At 39.0% G+C, this 20,207-nt stretch overlaps 1 protein-coding gene across 2 annotated transcripts in view; it reads left to right on the top strand.

Annotated features, from left to right (window-relative positions):
• The window catches only part of vps50 (VPS50 EARP/GARPII complex subunit), a 126,088-nt gene that overhangs the window by 62,677 nt on the left and 43,204 nt on the right, over positions 1-20,207 (top strand). For both annotated transcript variants that reach the window (XM_051955493.1, XM_051955494.1), the window contains exons 14-21: positions 2,578-2,669; positions 2,855-2,949; positions 7,052-7,150; positions 8,564-8,654; positions 11,371-11,556; positions 13,169-13,287; positions 14,668-14,774; positions 16,032-16,153. In XM_051955493.1, coding sequence (XP_051811453.1) covers positions 2,578-2,669; positions 2,855-2,949; positions 7,052-7,150; positions 8,564-8,654; positions 11,371-11,556; positions 13,169-13,287; positions 14,668-14,774; positions 16,032-16,153 — 911 coding nt within the window. The remainder of the gene's footprint in view (positions 1-2,577; positions 2,670-2,854; positions 2,950-7,051; positions 7,151-8,563; positions 8,655-11,370; positions 11,557-13,168; positions 13,288-14,667; positions 14,775-16,031; positions 16,154-20,207) is intronic.

Below are 20,207 nucleotides of genomic sequence, written 5' to 3'. Positions count from 1 at the left end.
ATGAGTCCTGCCTCTCTCCCTCACTTTGGCTGAATAATGTACTACTGTTCAAAAGTTTGGGATCACCTGGAAATATCCTTATTTTTCAAAGGACAGCATTTTTAAGTTAATCAGAAATCCAGTCTAGACATTGTTAATGTGGTAAATGACTATTCTAGCTGGAAACAACTGATTTTTGATGGAATGTCTATATAGAGGTACAGAAGAACATTTCTGAACATTCTGCTTTTCCTGTGTTCTAATGGTACATTGTGTTAGCTAATGGTGTTGAAAGGTTAGTCAAGGATTAAAACGCCCTTTTGTAATTATGTTAGCACATGAATAAAAGTGTGAATTTTCATGGAAAACATGAAATTGTCTGCATGACCTCAAACTTGTGAACGGTAGTGTATGTGTAAATGTTGTCAGGTTTATTGCAATATAGTATAGTAATTAGGGTATTCAAGTGTAATTTTGTTAGAGATAAAAAGAGATACTCTAATAACATATATTGCAGATGTTTTGGCCATAATTTATTTATTTATTTATTGTTTAATTGTTTGCTTGCATTAAAAAAAAAAATTGAGTAAAATATATAAATATTCATAGTGGGTGTAAGAAAGCTAATAGTTCATAGAAAAACCACCTTCGATAAAGTCAAGAAAATAAAATTAAAGTACTTTAAAAATAGTCAAACACAGAAAGACTACTGCAAAATAAGGAAGATTAAGATGTTCAAAATGCCTATTGGGAATTGAATTAAAGGGTTTATTAGGTTGAGATTAAACAAAATTTCATAAATAGACAGAGCCCTGCAGTTTGGTGACATGAAACACTTAAAAGACGGAGATAATGAAAACATTTCTCAATGAGAAGAGGTAGTTAACTTAATTAAACGAACTCTTTTGCTTTGTTAACTGTTTGCTAAGATGTGACAAATATCTGCTTGTACTTCATAAAAACTGAAAAGGTCAGTGGTCCAATGATAGAACCCAGAGGCACTCCACATGCTGTTTTAACTGTGCGTTTGGATTGTAACATATTGCTATCAGCAATCCTCAAACTATTTCAACACAGTGTCTCTTAAACCATGTCTGGACAATTTAGCAAGTAAAATATCCTGATGAACTGCATGAAAATCTTGCATCAGTGAGTTAGAATCGTGCATAAAGTTAAGAGTTTTACAACAGCAATGTGTTTTCCTAAAAGTTTGGAGTAAAAAGGAAACGCTGAGACTTGATATTTAGAAAAAAAATCGAAGACTTCTTTGCTTTAAATAGCAGAATGACTTTAGCTATCTTTGAAAGTAAAATCATCACTCAAAAGCTTTACCATAGTGTGTCTTACTTCTAAACAAAGTAGTCTTAATATCATATCATGCAGAGGGATTCAATGACTTTTGCAATTTCAGGCTGTTTAGGGAGATCACATTAACTGAACATTGAGTAATTGTATTTTATGAGCTCGCCTGCTGTAGAAACATTTTTGTATCTTTGGCCTTTTTATATATATATGACCCTGAGTGCTGTACCATAAAACTGAGTTGGGTATGACGATGCTGCAGGAGATATGACGGCCTTTTTCCTGAAGACAGAACCAGGACTGAGGCCTCCATGTTAACAGGTGTCTTCACTGTAATCCAACTGGAAACTAAACAAGGAAAAAGCTATTTATGTAGTAACTATGCCAGATTTTACACTAATATTTATTGTACAAATTGTGACATTCTGTGAATATAGTGATAAATAACGAGACAAAATGTAAAACCAAATATAATTTAGAGGTAATCCATGACTAAAAGTATTTTTTTTCAGTCTTGACAATAATTCCGATCATAAAATTTAATGCGGGATTGGCAGCTACTTACTTTTTGACTTCACAGGCTTACTGCTGCTGGCTCTTCTAAAAGAAATCCGCTTCAAACTTGACAAGCAGCTTGAGATTTATTAAAGCAATTTTCTGCTAAAGGGAAGTATTGCTGCTGCTGCTTCGAGACTATTGCCTCTGCAGTGTCTGTACCACATCTGATCCGAGAGATGGAAAAAAAAGTCACAAAAGAGAGGAGAGTGAGCTGATTGTAGAGGAGGAACCATGTCTGACTCTGACAGTGAATGGGACTCCAACACCTTATTCAACTGTCATTCAGCATTGTCCTGTTGGTTTCTAGGTTTCTGTCCGTCAGCCTTCCTTTTCTTTCGGGAGTGTATGGCCTACGCTTTTGTCAGACGCTGACTGGCAACCACTACAAAAAGTCTGACAGTTCTTGAGCTGGCATTGTGAGACTTTTGACAACATTTAAGTGGGCCAAATCTGCAGATTGGCTTTTCCCTACTGATCATAGAAGGTGTCTTTCAAATCACTTTTTAACATGAGCAAAAGATTGTTTTTCATTTATCACCCACTATTACAAAAGTCTATTTTAAAATTTTGTGTGCATTTTGATCTGTCAAATAACAGCTAAATGAGTTTCCTGTTGTCGGAAATGACAGTCAGGCAGTAGCTAAATGAAACCGATAGGAATAAAGCGAATTTTATTAGCATTTACAGTTCATAATTATTTTTTTAATTCATGTCTTTGTGTTTTTTGATTGCCTGTAGATGATGCAGCTGCAGCAGAGTCTGATGAGTTGATGGTGGATCGCAGCTATGTAAAGAAGAAACTGGAGCACGGACTGACACGGATCTGGCAGGTTTGTAGGGAAAAGTCTACTTCCTCGTGTCTCTTTCATTTTTAGGAGTACATCTCGTCCTCGCCTTCTGCTCCTATCTTCTTTTTCCTTCTCTATTTTCTTTAAGCTTTCCGCTCCAATGAAAGTGACTCAGTCACAAGTTGTCCTCTCACAAGTCACTCTGTTCCTCTCATTTTTATCCACAGGATGTCCAGTTGAAAGTGAAGGCCTACATCCTGGGTACAGACATGTCAAACTTCAAATACGACGATTTCATAGTGGTACTGGATGTCATCAGCAGGTATGCCTCGAGACTAGTGCAGTCGGCTCATTCTTGTTTCCACTAATTGGTCTTCCTTATCTTGTGATTGCTGCCACCTTCTTTTTGTTCTTCTTTTTCCTCTTATCCGGTTGATCTAACGTACTTCCCCATACTGCTGCTCTCTGCTCTTTGCCACTGTAATCATGTGTTTAGACACATACAAAGCTACTCAAATTAGGAAAACACAGTTGTACGCAAACACACATGCTCAGTCTTAATATTAACTTTAAGTGACCAAAAAAACCTGAAACTATAATGCAAACACCTCTCAACCCATTTAAACAGCAAAGTGGTTATGATCAGATTCAACAGTTGCAAAATTCCCTTTATGATTATTTAAGAATCTGATTACCTGGGGAGCAAATATGTATTTTTGAGGATTGCTGCTAATGTTTGATAATCTATAGTGTTATCCTGAGGGCACAACAGTGAACCCTGCATACAGAGATGATCAGCGTTTGAGAGAGCAGTCAGAGCTCAGTGTGGACACAGATCAGGCTTCTGTGTTTCCTGTGATCTTATCATTGTTTCTGATGTTGTAGTTGTTTTTATATTTCACAATGAGATCACCAAACCAGCAGATTATGGAGAAATACTCTGTGTAGGATTTAAAGAACAATTCCGTCAGGGTCCTATCTAAGCAAAGATGATCCTGTCTCTTTTTGCACAACATTTTTGCATTTACATCACAGCATAATCTCTTACTAATAGTTTTTCTCCAATATTTAGAACTATTCACAGACTCCATGTTTCCCCCCTCTTTGTTCAGAGGTTGAAGAGGAGGAATTGTGGTTCTGAAACCAACAATTATGATTTAGTTTTTAATACATTCAGCTGCAAATATCATCATCAGGCCATTTTCAAAAACATATAAACAACACAACAACTAACTATAACCCAGTCCTTCGAATGTCCAGACCAAACAGAGACAGCCCACATATAGTCATATTAATGAATACTAATGGAGTCCGGGAAGCTATATCAAAGTATTTCTAAGAGCAAAATTGGTACAATTTGTTGCTTTTGCTCTGAGCTGGGTTATTTCAAATTTTATATCACTGCCCATCAGTTAGGTGTTAAGTAGGGATGTCCGATATTTGCTTTTTTGCCAATAACTGATATGCTGATATTGTCCAACTCTCAATTTCCGATTCCAGTATCAGCTGATACCGATATATGTGGAATTATTGAACCAATTTTTAGATAACATAACAAATTTCCTGTCGTGGAATTAACGCATCATGCCTAATTTTATTGTGATACCCCATTGGATGCATTCTCAAATGCAGCAAGGCTTTCCAAATGTAAACATTGCCTGTGTAAAATAAGAAAACGACTTCAACGATAAATGCCATATATATTTATATGGGTTTTTTAATTGTCTCAAAAAACAATTTACACTCTCCCTTTTTCTCTCCCTCTATGAGCAGATAAATGCCGGCGAAATCCAGACATTATTTTATTGATTTTCATGATATGCAAAAAAATCGATAATGATTTACTGGCCCCAAAAATGTAATATCGGTATATTACATTTTTGGGGCCAGTATCGGGCTGATGATATTGGTGAGCCAATATTGTCAGACATCCCCAGTGTTAATCTTTTTCTTTTTTGAAAAACTTCAAATCAATCTGTCCCCATTTAGGTCTGTGTTTATAAATTCATCTGTGATTTCTGTTTCCAGTCAACAATGCAGCATGAAGTGTAGCATTTTCAATTTTGGAATACATTTTCTGTTGAACTATTAGTTGTTAGTGACGTTGAATACACAGTGTAGCAGGAGACAATTCACAGCGACCCTGTCCCTGAATGAATGTAGCTTCACTCTGGCTTATTTCCCCCATGGTTAACATCAGTGTCATTCATAGTTAACTCCTAAATCACATATACAGATTGTATCTCATTTAGTGCTAGTGCACAGTTTCTACAACTAGTACAAGTGTAGTAATTTGTGGTGAGATCATGACTCCAAGAGTCACACTGGTGCAGTTGTTTTCAGATGAGGAAAACATTGCCATTTTTTAAGTGTCTTAAACTGGAATGTGTTGCTTAAAAGTTATAAGTAAATTAAATACATTTCATTTTGTTATTGCTAATTGTTCCGGACGCCTAACCTTGTATACAATCCAGATACGGATGTTTGAGTAATAAATTTGAGAACCCCAGCAGTACAGTGTGTTGACAGGCAAGTTACAGTTACCAGAGCAAGTATGTTTACATTGTGTCTCTGTGCCCCCGCTGGTTTAGCTGTCAGTCAGACACACACACACATGTCTGGTTCTGCTATTCCCGTGAGGCTTACCATTGACTCCCATTCATATCTAACCCCTAACCCTTACCCTAATCCTAACCTTAACCCAGACCAAAACAATGCCTAACCCTAAAGAAACTTTTTTGCACTTTTACTTTTTTCAGTAACAACAACATGGCCAAGAAAACACGGTTTCCTCTCGTGGGGACCTCATTTTTGGTCCCCACCGAGATAGCGTGGAGTCAGGTCAAAATCCCCGCCGAATAGCAAAAACAAGTACACACACATACACACACACATGCAGTAATCCTCTAGAGGCGTTGAAGCTAAGGGCTGTTCTTGACACAGCCGCAAAGATTTTTTCTCTGTACTGACAATAAAAATATGAGCAACAAATTTAGAAAAGGACTTGCACATTTTTAACTTCAAAAGCATACTTTTTATAAATGGGTTTATTTGAAATTACATGTACAAAGGGAAAGTTTTCAGCAATAAAAATAATTTAATTCTTAAATTCAGTCATCAAAGCAGGTCCCTAGTCACATATTCCTAACCTAAGTATATTTACTGATATGATTAAAATACTTATTTGCATTAATGTTGAAGCTGTAAACAAAGTTAATATTAATCACAAACGACCAGTTGTGGTTAAATAAGCAACGTCTTGTTCTCAGTACTCTGTGTCCTCTCACTACGTACTCATTATAGCTGACCTAGGGATAGTGAACCGCTTCTTTCCTGTTGTTGCTGATAAAACTGTTTTGGTTGTTGCAGCTTTCGCTCTGGCTTCCTTGGTGCAGCATTTTTCTCTAGGAGATTTACTTTTACACTTTGGGCTAATTGGATTTTTTGGGGGGTTTTGTTTGTCTTGTCATTCCTCTTTGTTGCCCAATTAGTTTCACCAAATCCGCCTATCTGTGTTTTTGTCTTTCATCTACTCCCACCATTTTTATGCCTGGCTGGCGGCATTTTGTTTTTGGGTCATCCATCCACAATATTCACATGAATGCCATACCTCTGAAATGCCTGCAGAAGATTTCTTCAGATTTGGCACAAATGTTCACATGGACTCAAGGATGAACGGATTAGATTTTTGGTGGTAAAAGCCCAAAATCCATGGTGACAACATAGTGTGGCCTCACATTTTTTCCCATAGTTCAAGAATTATCAAGCCACTCATGACAAAATTTCACATCGTTGTCTCAGAGGATAAAATGGTGAAGTGAGGACATTTTATATCCCAAAGGTCAAAGGTTAACTTGACTGTGCCATGGTATTGTTATGCAAGAAGACTTTTCTGATCATTATTCAAGCCATAACACATGGACAGAAGGTGAGATTGTGGCCAAATTTCACTTTTGCTGGGATGCTTAATTGATGACACTAACATTGAAGCTGTTGATTGTAGCGATCTTCTGTTTTGCCGGTTTGAAGATTCATGTTTTACAATGTGCAGCTTCTATGCAGCACCATCTGTTCAAAGCATTGTCTGCTGCCATGGATACAACTTTGTGTTCTGTCAGAATCACCTTTATCTGCCAGTCACGAGCATATACATTTCTCTCTCTGAACTAAGAACAAAGGAAAGTCAAGTCAAAGAAGCGTTCGAAGGAATTTATTTAAACGTATTAGGGGTATTTCTTGGCAAAATTGAAGTTCCATTTTGCCAAAAAGTACATTTAATGCTTTTTATTGAATTCCGTCAGTCTTCAATGTGTGTATTATATGACTCAGAGACATGGATCTAAACTGCAGCTTGACTGGCGAAGACATAAAGCTACAATTCTTGTCATTTGTCATCATTTGTTCCCTTTGACCTTCTCTTTCAGGTTAATGCAGGTGGGTGAGGAGTTCTGTGGCAGCAAGTCAGAGGTCCTGCAGGAGTCCATCAAACGCCAGAGTGTCAACTACTTTAAAAACTATCACAGGTGAGTTGCTTTTATTTGATCATTACTTGGATCATGTGACAATTACAGCACATGTATTTACAGGTCATGAAAAATGAGCATGATAGATGGGTGGATCAAACCGACTCTTAGAACAGCAGGTCATTATTGCATGTGAGAAACTTTTGCACACAATCCCAACCACCGGCTGCCTCTATTCCCAACTTAACCCTGTTTTGGAGTAGATGTGTAATTACATGGCAACACTCAATGAGCTGGAAGCACATTTGTGTCTTGATTACATAACCCCCTGCCAACCTCATGAATATGTATGCTTTCACACAGACAGCGCCGCATCATCAGATGTGATTTGTGTTGATCAGTGTTAAGGTTCCCTGTCAAGAATCGTTGCTAAGATGCTTAAATATCAGAGTCCTAATGAGCTTCATGCCTGTGACACAAAGTGGTAAAGCAGAGAGTTGCAGAGACATGATGGGAACCAACTGTGGATTAGAGGTGATGTGATGAAGGTTATTTCAGAGTGAAATTGTAACAGTAACTGAAAAACAGCGTTAGAGGTGACAGACCCAGATAAGGGGAGGAGGAGGTGGACACCAGCAGCACTATGAAAAGTATCACGTACACACACATCTGCGCCACTCGCTAGGAGGCTTCCAGTGCGCATTAAGCTTGATTCATTCCCCTGGAAATTACCCATCAGTGAACTTTGCCTGTATTGTCTGTCAGCTGCCGGCTACAACACACTCAGTCATCAGCAGGGGTGTATTGTTGGCCTGCGGATGTGAAGTGCAGAATGACATTGTCAGGGTTCAGACATTATAAATATATGAGATGCGCCATTGGTAATTTCTGCTTGTTTTTTTTTCTCTCGTCTGTGATTGATTGAATTGTTTTCAAAGTTTGAATGTCCTTTAACTCTCAGTGCATTAACTTTGAGTAATATAGCTGTAGGGAAATGGAGCCTGCTTTTGCAAAATGACTGGTTAAGTATATTTAAATGAGTCTGAAATGATCTGAAGTCAACTGTGAGTTTTACCTGTATCTTTCCTGTGCTCCATGTCCTTTCACGTTTCATACTTCAAACACCTTTTGGAAAAGAAACTGTAGAGAGATGCTGCAGTGGTTGTGATTGCAATGACATTTCACACAGAAAATCATAATGTTGACCGGATGTGTGAGGGTGGTTGTTCTGAGCTGTGATAACAGTTAACATTAAAACATGCTACAAACAACACACACCTCTTCTTTCTCACTGTGCAGCGGTCTCCTTTGCAGGATTTATTGATTTAATACTGTACTCAATCTGTGGTCTCTGAACACAGGAGCTGCTTTAATATATGAAATGGACCGATGTCGATGCCGTTTGTCTGCTTTTGGACTTTTTCTTTTACTCTGGGCTTATTTAGTTTTTTTTCTCTTTTCACAACTCCTCAGGGCACGACTGGAGGAGCTGAGGATGTTTCTGGAAAATGAGACGTGGGAGCTGTGTCCAGTCAAGTCTAACTTCAACATTGCTCAGCTCCATGTGAGTAAGAAGCTCACAGTAGCTTTCATTTATTCAACCCTGTCACTCACCGTACACTCCACCACTGTGTAATCTGCATAAAGATATGAAACACAAGGGATTCTGCTCAGGTACCCGTGTGTGCGCGCGCGCGCAAGTGTTTAAAGTTCACTGCACATTATATAACACAGATGAAGATCAAATTTCACAGTCTCCTTATTATTTATGACTTTTTCTATTTTTAAGGAATGTTTTTATCATGTCTTCTTGTTGTTGTGCAGTCTTGTGGAACCGTCACTTTGCATTTCACTGCATGTGAAGAAAAGAAACTCTTGGATGTTAAGTCAAGCTAGTGTTGTTTCTCCTGGGATTAGAGTCTGAGGACACACATGAGCAACAGCTAAAAACGTAAAGCCTTGCGTATCAGAGCTTAATGTAGAGTGCATAACCACAACCAAAACGTTGTAGGTATCCTCTATGCACACGGTAACAAACTTAAAGAAAAGATCATTTTTGCTGACTCTATGCACAGCTCGCCTCACATAGAAACAGAAGTGATGAATGGAAAGAGATGTCAAAAAGATAAATGGACTTAATTCAAAGACTGTTTTTCATTTTCACTTTCATCTTTTTCCCTTTCATCTCCGCTTTGCTTGGGCACACTTTGCAACAAACAAACATGCCAAAGAACCTTCATAATAAATCTACTAGGATGAGGAATTTTCTATGTCTACTCCACTTTGTTATATTTATTATGCAAGGAATCTTAAACTTGGCCTTTGTTAGAAAATGAGCTGTGTGACATAATTGGCAAAAGATAATGCTTCTGTGATGTAGCCCTTTAAAACCCACTGATCAGAGGCACTATGTAGAAGTTACTACTCAGTTTTGGTTGTTACGTGTGTTCTCTAATGGCGCTTTTCCACTAGCACATAGTTGGCTAAAATAGTACCTGGTACCAGGTACTATTTTAGTACCTGCTCAGCCAGGGTTCCAAGTGAGCTGAGTCCATCTGATAATGTGACGTCTCCAGCGTGCAGGCCACTGATTGGACAGGGAGTGATGACACACAAGAGCGACTCTTTCATGGAAACCTAACCTGCCATTTAAAAAAAAAAACCAAAAACTAGCAACAGCGACGGACATAGACTTGCTCTGTTCTAATACTTTGAATCTGACAAAAAGCCATAGACTGAGCAGCAGGTATACCATCGCCTCAATGTCCTCCATTGTTGTGTTGCATTTGTGCTGCACACAAATAACGTTACTGGACTTCCAGGCCGCCGTGCTATGACGACTCCACCCATGATGAGGTGGTACTCAACTGTAATGGAAAACGATCTAAACTGAGTCGAGTCGAGCAGGTGCTACTGGAAAAATGCCTTAACAGAAAATGTAATCATTTCCTCAGATCGACTTAGACACTTCCAGCTGTTTTTGTCTTTTCCCTACAACTACAGAGGGTCTCATATAAAATGCTGCAAAAATAAGCAAGTTGCCTTGCTTTTGACCTTCAACCCAAGCTATTTCCTACAAATTGCAGTTACCAGTGGGGCTGCCCCCAATCAAGCCCGACGTCCACTAGTCATTGCACATGTTAATGTAGCCCTATAAGGTACAGTCAATTCCAGCCATTTTCAGTACAAAAAATCGCTAATATTTTATTTGTAAATAAAAATATGACTAGAAATACAGGGAATATTGGACGCGCATCACAAGGTGCATTTCCTCGAAAACGACCTATTCGTGGATTATATACCGACTTCAAGACATGTTTTGGACAAAATATTTTACTGGCTTGTTTCGTCTGGATGTCCAAGGTTGGATTATGGCCGTTTTTTTGTGGAATATTATCATCTGTGTGTAATAATGAACCCGGAAATGTGAGTCGCGCTGTGTACGTTAAAGCCGTGTATAGAGAACGGATGGATGGATATTCGTTGTTTGTCGGACAAATGTGTTTATATTACCCGATGTGATAATCACATCTGAAAGTGGTTTATACCGGCGGATTCATGAGAATCTAAGCTTTCCATTGGTGTATAATGTTTCTATCATCGAGTTGGCAGTGTCGTTCTATTTCGAAAAAGGCTTATGCAGATATCAAAACGGCCCGCCCGCGGGCCTCTGAACCGCAACGGGTTAATAATTCAAATAAATAGTTTTAGAGTGCTTCAGCGGATGGTTTGAATTCCAGTGCTGAAGGTTACAATGGATGGAACATTGTTTAAAGTGTGTTACATTACATGAAAATAGAAAATCTTAATAATGAGCCTTTGAAATACAAATTTCACAAGGGAATGTACAAAACAAGTGTCAATAACAACAGCAAAAGAGATATTGATTATGAATGTGATGGAAAAACCATCAAGGAGACTTTCAGAACATTTTGTTAATAGCCGTACCAGCACAGATCTACTTAAGCTGGCTAACGTTGGAGTGAGTGCCAAACTACATGGCTACCATTATTGCATCACTGGATTCACTATTAAGGGGCAGCTCTACCTGTTAGATTGTAATATTGAAACATGTCAACAGTGTATTCTCTTTTATTTCCAGCCACTATTTTCACGTATCTACGATTCCTTATTTTAATACTGTATATTGTAAACTCCTCGTAAGATAATATGATCGATAGAAATGGCTATGTTTTGAAATGCTCAATGTTTCTAAGGTTCATATGTGCCTCATCTGTTGACATCTTTCTTTGTTTGTCTCTCCATCCTCTCTAATCCAGGAGTTTAAGTTTATGGGCCAGTGTCGCTCTCCGTCTGTTTCCCCGAGCAGACAGCCTGCGTCTTCAACCAGCCCACCTCAGGAGGAGCCGTCTCTGTTCCAGCAGTACCTTCAGGAGGGAAACCCTTTTGAGATGCACATTGAGCACAAAGAGGAGGAGACGGAGGATGTGCTGGCATCTAATGGAGTAGGTGTTGAGAAATGGCGGTTTGCAAACAAATTACATTTTTCCCCATCTCGCAAAATGATGAAGAGTTAGCTGCATCTGTGAAAAATGTAAAAATATATGCTGCCGACTTGTTTAAAAGGTTGCAAATATTATAAATAAAATATGATAAATATTTTGGGGTTGTGATGAAAATTTGAAAAAGGGGCAAAGTTAAAGTAGGAATAAATACTCTTGGTATTTATGGTTATAAACGAACCTCGCTGCTGTGTTTGCTCATTTACCGTTGCCATCATCATGCCTATCATCTTTATCCATCATCATTATTCATGTAGACTGTCTACAGATCATATCTACTGGTTCAATCTAATTATTCAGATACAATTTGAGTTTGTAAGTGGCTCACAGCTCTCATCACCAGACCATAACAAACTTTTATCAAGGTTGTGGGGCCAGCAGTGCAGAACCTACTGTAATGTTTCTAGCACTTCGACACATTGTCTGACGTGTACTGTAAGCTGTTAAATAGCTCATGGATTACTAGTGCCAGTGATGGTGGGGGGGTGGACTACATATTCGGGCAGAGACAGCCCGAATATTCGGATCCGTTCGTGTGGTCTCCCGGGTCCACATTTTGCCCTCCTTTAGTCTTTAGTTATTTAGAATATTCGGATGCCAAATTAATATCCAGATAGTGCCGTAGCGAACGAATATTCGGATTTTCGGGTCCAGCCCTAAAAAATAGTTACTGACCCTTATGTACTTAGAGTTCCTTGGTCAGATTGCACTGATTGATTTTCATTGAATGACCCAAGAAGAATTATGATTCACTGCTCATCTGCCAGTATTTGTTGTGCATCTTCCATAATAAAATAAACAATATGAAGGTTTTTGTAGTGTTCAAACAGATATCTGGGGCATAAACACAGTGATCCAGAAAATATTACTTTGTTCTGTGGATCTTGCACACATCTGCTCCTCCTGATATTAGTGTAAAGTACAAAGTCAGTCAGTTCTCCCTTGAAGGTTTATTTATCAAAATCGAAAGCAGAAATCACACAGGTGCCCCAACACCTTGACTTTTTTATGCTGATACGTTTTTTTCTTGGTTCAACATCAAAAGCAATATTGCACTATCTAACACGTCGGGCTTACAGGAGCCCGAGGTTGTCTTGCTCTTAAGCTTGTAATCCTTTCTATATGACGCCTGTGTTCCCTGAGCATGCAGTTAAGGACCAAGAAAAATATTGTCTTATTTCAGGAAGGATTTATCTGAACCCTCCTTTGAGAGGTGAAGGATTTTTCTGCTTTTCCACTTCAAGCCAGTCATTTGATGCTTATACACCCACAGGGCCGAGGAGATAATTGTTTGTTTGCAGTTAATATTTAGATAGTTTCATGACAGGCCTTTAACACAGTTCTGTTTTACAGTATTTTCATATTGAGTTATGAGTTTATATTAGGTGTGTTATACGATCGATGGCATTGAATCACATCTTTTCCCATCATGTGATGGCAGCGTTTGGCTTGTTTTTAACCTACTTCGCTCACTTCGTCTGCACTGTATCTCGTGTTCATGCGAGTACTTTGACACTTTTTCCATCTGATCTTTGTCTTCTCGGTTTCACTTCAGTACGAGTCAGATGAGCTGGAGAAGAGTGTGTACCAGGATTACGACAGCGACAGCGATGTCCCTGATGAGCTGAAGCAGGACTACGTTGATGAGCAGACAGGTGATGTTCCTCAAAAGAGGTCAGTTCCAAGTCAAGATATTATCACTCTAAAGACACACTTCTCAGAGAAACACAAGAAAAGTTGAAGCTAACTGAAAACATGAAAGAAAATAAACACAATGTCTACACCTATAGGAGGCAACTCGTGATGATCACATGTGGCAAATACAATTATCTCTCCTTCATTCTCTATTGTAAGGGGATTCTCAAAGGAAGGAAGTCATGCGTTTGGGCACTTTCATGCCTTTACCAGCGATAATTTTATCTCACCTCTGCCTAACCCTGCTAAGTAGGCAGAAATTTTTATAAAGCTTTTTGTCTACCCATAAAAAATTATCTTTCTTTTCGACATCCACCTACGTGATTGGTGACTATTCAAAGATTAGTGGCTGTTTAATCATAGTGAAAGCAATCATGCGCTCCTCTGCACCTCGTGTAAAAAGGTTCATTTTGATTTAAATGCAGTTGAGGAAAGTTTTGTATTTTGCATCTGTAATTATCAGGGAGTGTTGAATACTAACAGACCTATAATTGATGCAGACGGTAGCATTGTTCGCATGGTGTAGCTGCCATTTTATATGTTTTTCTTGTGTCTTTTGGCGCTTGATCTGATGGAGTTTTGAATTGTATATCCCTAATTGTTCAGTTTGAAGTGTCTGTGTCAATAAACCTACAGTTCTGTGTGTGTGATGAACTGAATTACTAAGAACTGAGTACATGAGTTTATGCAAATCTGAGAACTCAGCTCAAATTTTCTACCAGCTTTACACAAGAATCAAGACATCAAATACTAATACTGATTCCATCGCTTCTCATTATAGAGGCATTGTTAAAATGATAATTAGCTGTCATGTAAAATAAAATAACTTACTAAGGTATTTTGTTGTTTTTGCTCAGTGTCTCATTATTTCACATGCCTGAGATTTTTGTTTAACCTGCATTTCACTGCATTTCCTGTTCCCTTCTCCATGCGCTTTTAACCCGCCTAGAACGATTAGCCCCTAGTCACTAAAAGACTCATTTCCCATTCTTACGAGCAGGAATCTCTAACGGTTAATTACTGATAGGGTCGCATGGGCACATCCAGAAATTAGACAGCCCATGTAATGATTGCTGCCCGTGTAATGATTGCCGGCTAATATGGCTCAATGAGCTCTGTGTCAGGGTTCTGGTGCTCAGGGATCACCAGTTCAGAGATTTTACCTCTGGAGTCCTTCTGTATCTCGTGCATTGTGTAATGGGTTCTGATTGATCAATTACAAGACTTTGACCTGCACTAAAGGTTTTGAACCTGGCCTATGATGGCAGAGGATTAGTGATGCTAACACAAATCACGGAGTCCCTTTACTCATACCTCTGCCCTACTTTGTCTCTCACCCCCACCTCCTGCGTGCATCAGCGTGTCCCGAGAGACCATAAGAAGCAAGAAAAAGTCCGACTACAACCTTAACAAGACCAATGCGCCGATCCTCACCAACACCACCCTCAATGTCATCCGGCTTGTCGGTAGGTGCTGTACACACACACACACACACACACACACACACACACACACACACACACACACACACACACACACACACATACACACACACACACACACACACACACACACACACACACACACACACACGCACACTTATAACTGACTCTACCCTTAAGATAAGCCCAGACGATGCCGCACCGCAGTGCTGAGATTTTCATTTATTCATCAATTAGGCAAGCAAATCATTGCGATTGGCACGCTCAGAGTCTGTGTGACTGAGCTCCACTAATAATGGTTAGCCTTTGCCTTGAGCTCTGACCTTCTGGTTCCAAAGAGTTGTCCGCATGTCCCTGTGACGTGGTTTTGAAGACTCTTGGACCCTTCGTTGGAAGAGTGTTCCTTGGTGACATGACCCTTGTAATGTGATTTTCATGTGTGAATCAGAATCAGGGTAGGTAGTTATCTTTCCTGTGTTGCGATCCTCAGGCTGGAGACTTCTGCTACATGGCATAAGAATGATACAGTTTAAATAACAAACTATTTCTTGTTTTCAGTGAAACTGCTTCTATCCTCTCTGCTCATACTTAAAGTTTTCCCTGCACATAAAGGGCAAAATAAAAGACTTGAATCTTTTTTTTTGTCCTTTTCACACAATAGATAATATTGATTTAGAGTCATGTGGAAAACGTAAAGCAAGAAAAAGCCAAAATTTGATTCCATGCAGTCACGTCTAATTCACTTTCTGAAGCACTTCGATGGAGTTAGATTGCTCCCTGAGTTCTTGGTGCAGAATTTAAGAGAAGGGGCGTGAAAAATGAGTGTCTCAGTGGCAAAGCCAGCTAGATTGAGTTTATTTCTTCTTTTTTTTCTTTCATTCATCAGTTCTGAGTCAGTGGTAACCTTGTTACACCCCTGTACCTCTGTAGTTATTGCTTTTATTACCTTTCTAGTAAATTAAGTCCTTGCAATTTGTATGCAAATGCAACATGTTCCTGCTTAAGGTCTTCCCTGAAGGATGCGGTTCTACAATGATTAACTTACTGTAGTCTAACACTTTTAATCTCCTGCTGGATTTATTTTAAGAACTGAACCATTTCATTCCTTGTAAACTGATACTGGGTTGAAAAGTCCTCAAGCCAAAATATACGAACAACATAAATGCTTTCTATTAGTTTTATAGTATCATTATTAGTACTATTCCATTTTGCACTTTAGGATGTAATCAAGGCTTTCATTATAGCCAAACATTTAACAGTTTTTTTTCCTTTTTTGTACAGGAAAGTACATGCAGATGATGAACATTCTGAAGCCAATCGCCTTCGATGTGATCCACTGTGTATCACAGCTCTTCGATTACTACCTGTACGCCGTATACACCTTCTTTGGACGTAATGACATGGTAAGTATTTTTTAACACTATGGCTTTTACATCACATAATCGTATTGAAGAGAAATTAGTAAAGCACAGGGCCACAGTATATACGTGTACTGTGGAGAGTTTTGAAGTGAAACCTTGTGACTGAATGTATTTTTTCTGTATTTCTGACTTTTCAATTTTGCATACAAAGTATTCACACAGTTAAATTATCAATGAGGTTTATTCAGTTGTTTGACAAGTTCTTTAAACCTGCTTTGTGAAAACAAAGTATAGTACAACCCAAAATAAAATAAGAAAAAATCGCATTGCCGTCTGAGGAAGCATGAACAAACTCCTCTGAATGGTAAAACTGTTTGTCCTATAGTGGTCAATGAATCTTCCAAAGTTTTGGAAGTCAGTGAATAGATGTTTCAAGAGAGAAAGGCGCACCTTTCAGCAGGATAATAATCTGAAGCACACCAACTGCCTGTTGAATCGATGTCTTAGAATTGCCCTCTCGAAGTGCTGACCTAAATCCCCATCTGTCGAATGCGGTGTTAAAAAAAAGATTATCAATGGTCTAATGTGGGTGAACTTAAAGTGTTGGAGCCTGCAGCATGGAGGAATCTTTCACAGCAGGTATTTCAGAAACTGTCTGAACCTCCTGACTTTGTCAAGTAGGAGGACAGATGACAAACTAGATAAACGAAAACACTAGAGTGTAAATGTAATCTTTAGTGAAGCGGTTATTTGGCACCCACCTACTCTTTCTGTGTGTTCCTCCGTCAAGGCAGGAACGGAGACGGGAATGCGATCGATGCTTCTTGTTTCTTTTTCCAACAAGAAGATACACAAACTATAGGGACAAATTGTATCAAGGTTCATAGAGAGATAAAGCGTGGACAAAGAAAGAACTCATTGATCTATGATGCAGATCTGATTGCTTTTATTTATATTATGTTAAAATTGCCAGTTAGAGCATTGACCTTGAGAGATAATTATCTTATTTTATCATTTAAGAACTTACCAGACTTCTATATGTGGAATCTGTGCTTGACATGTGCTATCTTTCCTTAAAATAAATCCCACTTGCTTTGATATTTAACATCTTATGAAAATGTGATGAAATCTAAGATTTTTTAGAGAGTTAGCAGAGAGGTTAAAGGAGCCAACAATGAACGATAACATCACCAGTCTGGATGCACGCCATTCTCCACCACTTCCTGTTTCCTAATAAAGCCAGAATATGTTAAATCAAATGTAAAAATAATAAAATAGAGAACATTCGGTGCTAGTGTTCTGATGTGCATCATACTGTGACAGTAGGTGTGGTTCATTATAGTACAACTCAAGTTGTTAGGTATATCCCACAGTTAACTTTGTTTTTCTCTGTTGTGATGCCTGATGATGTTGAGGTTGGTGTGTGGGTGTTTTGTTGCTGAGATTTTAGTTTCATGCTCATTTTCAAAGATTCAGAAAAAAACTACTAGACATAAGTTGCATCAGATTGCTTCTGCTTCTACATTGGCACATCGATATAAGAAAAGTGCCTGCATTTACTGTGTCTAAAGATGGGTTTTGTCACGTTTATCAGATGATATGCACCGAGACGTGGAGTAACCGTCTTTCCATCTTTTTTTTATCGCATTCCGTCTCACCGTAAAAATTTCCAGTTGAGCGATGGGTTGCCGTCTGCGAGCCCAGCATCCCCACTCACTCCAAAGACTGTCATGTCATTTCTACTGTGATCGTAAAGGAGAAAAAGCTGCATTCGTGTCAGTATCACCCTCAGGGAAGTGGTAATGATGGCAACAAAATGACTTCTGTCCCACCGAGGTGGAGGAGATACAGGGGATGAACGCTCCGCTGGGGTCCTCTCCGACTCACATTATTGACACGTTTGTGTGTATGTGTCAAAGTGAGATGAGGAAAGGTGACAAAGTGTTTCAGAGCTGATAACTTGTCAGTGTGTCGCTTTTCCCATGTGTCTCAATCTGACCACTGTAGGGCCGTATACGGTATGTTAATGTGTTTCATCATATGATGTTTTTTTTTAAATTTTATCTTTGATGTAGTTTGTTCTGCTCCTTTCACATAGCGTCGCTTGTCTTTCATCCATCCTGCTTTTTACTCTCACTGCTCCCATGCCACTCTTATCTTTCTGTGTACATCTATCTAACTTTCACTTTTGATCCGCTGCACCTCTAGTCCTCAAAAGTGTTATTTCACGAACCCACCTATTTCATTAATAGTCTCACTCAGAAAGACACAGACAGTCAAATGCTAATGTCTCCATGAATCTTTAAAAAGCTTCTGGAAATTGCTATGCACATATGCCAGTGTTTTGACCTAGGCTCTGCTCTCGTTACACCGCTGGAATCAAGATGGAGCTGCTTGAGTTTTCCTCTTGAAAAGTAATGGTTTGCATTAATATTCAAAAGGGTAAATATGCCCATTATCTGTGTACAGTACATTGGCCCTTTTCAGCCAAGCCACACTATTGTCGGTGTCACACGTGCTAAAGATGCATTATGTGCTCGGCTCACACATTGTCCATCACCATTAATAACAAGGTTTCCAACTGCGGGGGCTGACAGAGGCAGATTTACAAACACATATTTGGAAAAGTGATTAATGTTTCAAAAATTCTGGAAAGCTTCACCCTGTGGGATTAACTTGAATATTTCACTCAAGTGTCAGTTCTAGGAAGAGACAGACGAGGAATATAGCGAGGAAAAGATGAGGAAGATGTGAGTTGAAAAATGGAAGATAAAGATGGAAGAATATGTATTCTGTTTTAAAATATGATGGTAGAAATGGGGGAGGTGAAAGACGTCCTACTAAAATAGTCAGGCTGGAAAAAAGGGGGTCGAGACAGAGAGAGAGAGTCGATCGGGAAAGTATCTGACACTTGAATTGATGGCTACTCTGAAAAATGAACGATAATACAAGGAATTGTTATTTTTCATTCTCGACTCCTGACTCCCACAGACTCTTCTTCATGCTGGATGTTATTTATCTTGTAAGCACATGTGCAAAGTCACCTGTGACCTGAAATACAAAAGAACATCCACTGACTCCCCTTATTGCCTTATATTTTCGAAACTGACGCAGGAGGAGTCGAGGTATCCTGAATTAGTATCTCTAGTGTAAGTCAGGCTGAAAAAATGCTGCCTTCTCTAGTTCCCATAAAACAACTCAGTGAAGCATTTCATCTGACCCAACCTGCCTCCTAAATGACCACTTCTTTACAAATGGCCACATTCAGTTTGTCAAATTAGACTTTAGCCTCAGACTCATTGTGAAATCAATGCTGACTTCATCACAGTTATTTATACAACTGGTTTTCAGCTGCTGGATGTTTAGTACTTCTCCAGATGCTTAACCCATGGAGCCCCTAGCATTTTTCACTGCAATATACACACGTGGACAAAATTGTTGGTACCCCTCAGTTAAAGAAGGAAAACCCACAATTCTCACTGAAATCACTTGAAACTCACAAAAGTAACAATAAATAAAAATTTGTTGAAAATTAAATAATCAAAATCAGCCATCACTTTTGAATTGTTGATTAACATAATTATTTAAAAAAACAAACTAATGAAACAGGGCTGGACAAAAATGATGGTACCCATAACTTAATATTTTGTTGCACAACCTTTTGAGGCAATCACTGCAATTAAACGATTTCTGTATTTGTCAATGAGCGTTCTGCAGCTGTCAACAGGTATTTTGGCCCACTCCTCATGAGCAAACAGCTCCAGTTGTCTCAGGTTTGATGGGTGTCTTCTCCAAATGGCATGTTTCAGCTCCTTCCACATATGTTCAATGGGATTCAGATCTGGGCTCATAGAAGGCCACTTTAGAATAGTCCAACGCTTTTCTCTCAGCCATTCTTGGGTGTTTTTGGCTGTGTGTTTTGGATCGTTGTCCTGTTGGAAGACCCATGACCTGCGACTGAGACCAAGCTTTCTGACACTAGGCAGCACATTTCTCTCCAGAATGCCTTGATAGTCTTCAGATTTCATCGTACCTTGCACACTTTCAAGACACCCTGTGCCAGATGCAGCAAAGCAGCCCCAAAACATTACTGAGC

This window comes from Acanthochromis polyacanthus, chromosome 11, assembly GCF_021347895.1.
Source record: "Acanthochromis polyacanthus isolate Apoly-LR-REF ecotype Palm Island chromosome 11, KAUST_Apoly_ChrSc, whole genome shotgun sequence".
Classification (NCBI taxonomy): domain Eukaryota; kingdom Metazoa; phylum Chordata; class Actinopteri; family Pomacentridae; genus Acanthochromis; species Acanthochromis polyacanthus.
The sequence above is the reverse complement of the archived record's forward strand: the minus strand, read 5'-3'. Positions and strand labels throughout refer to the sequence as shown.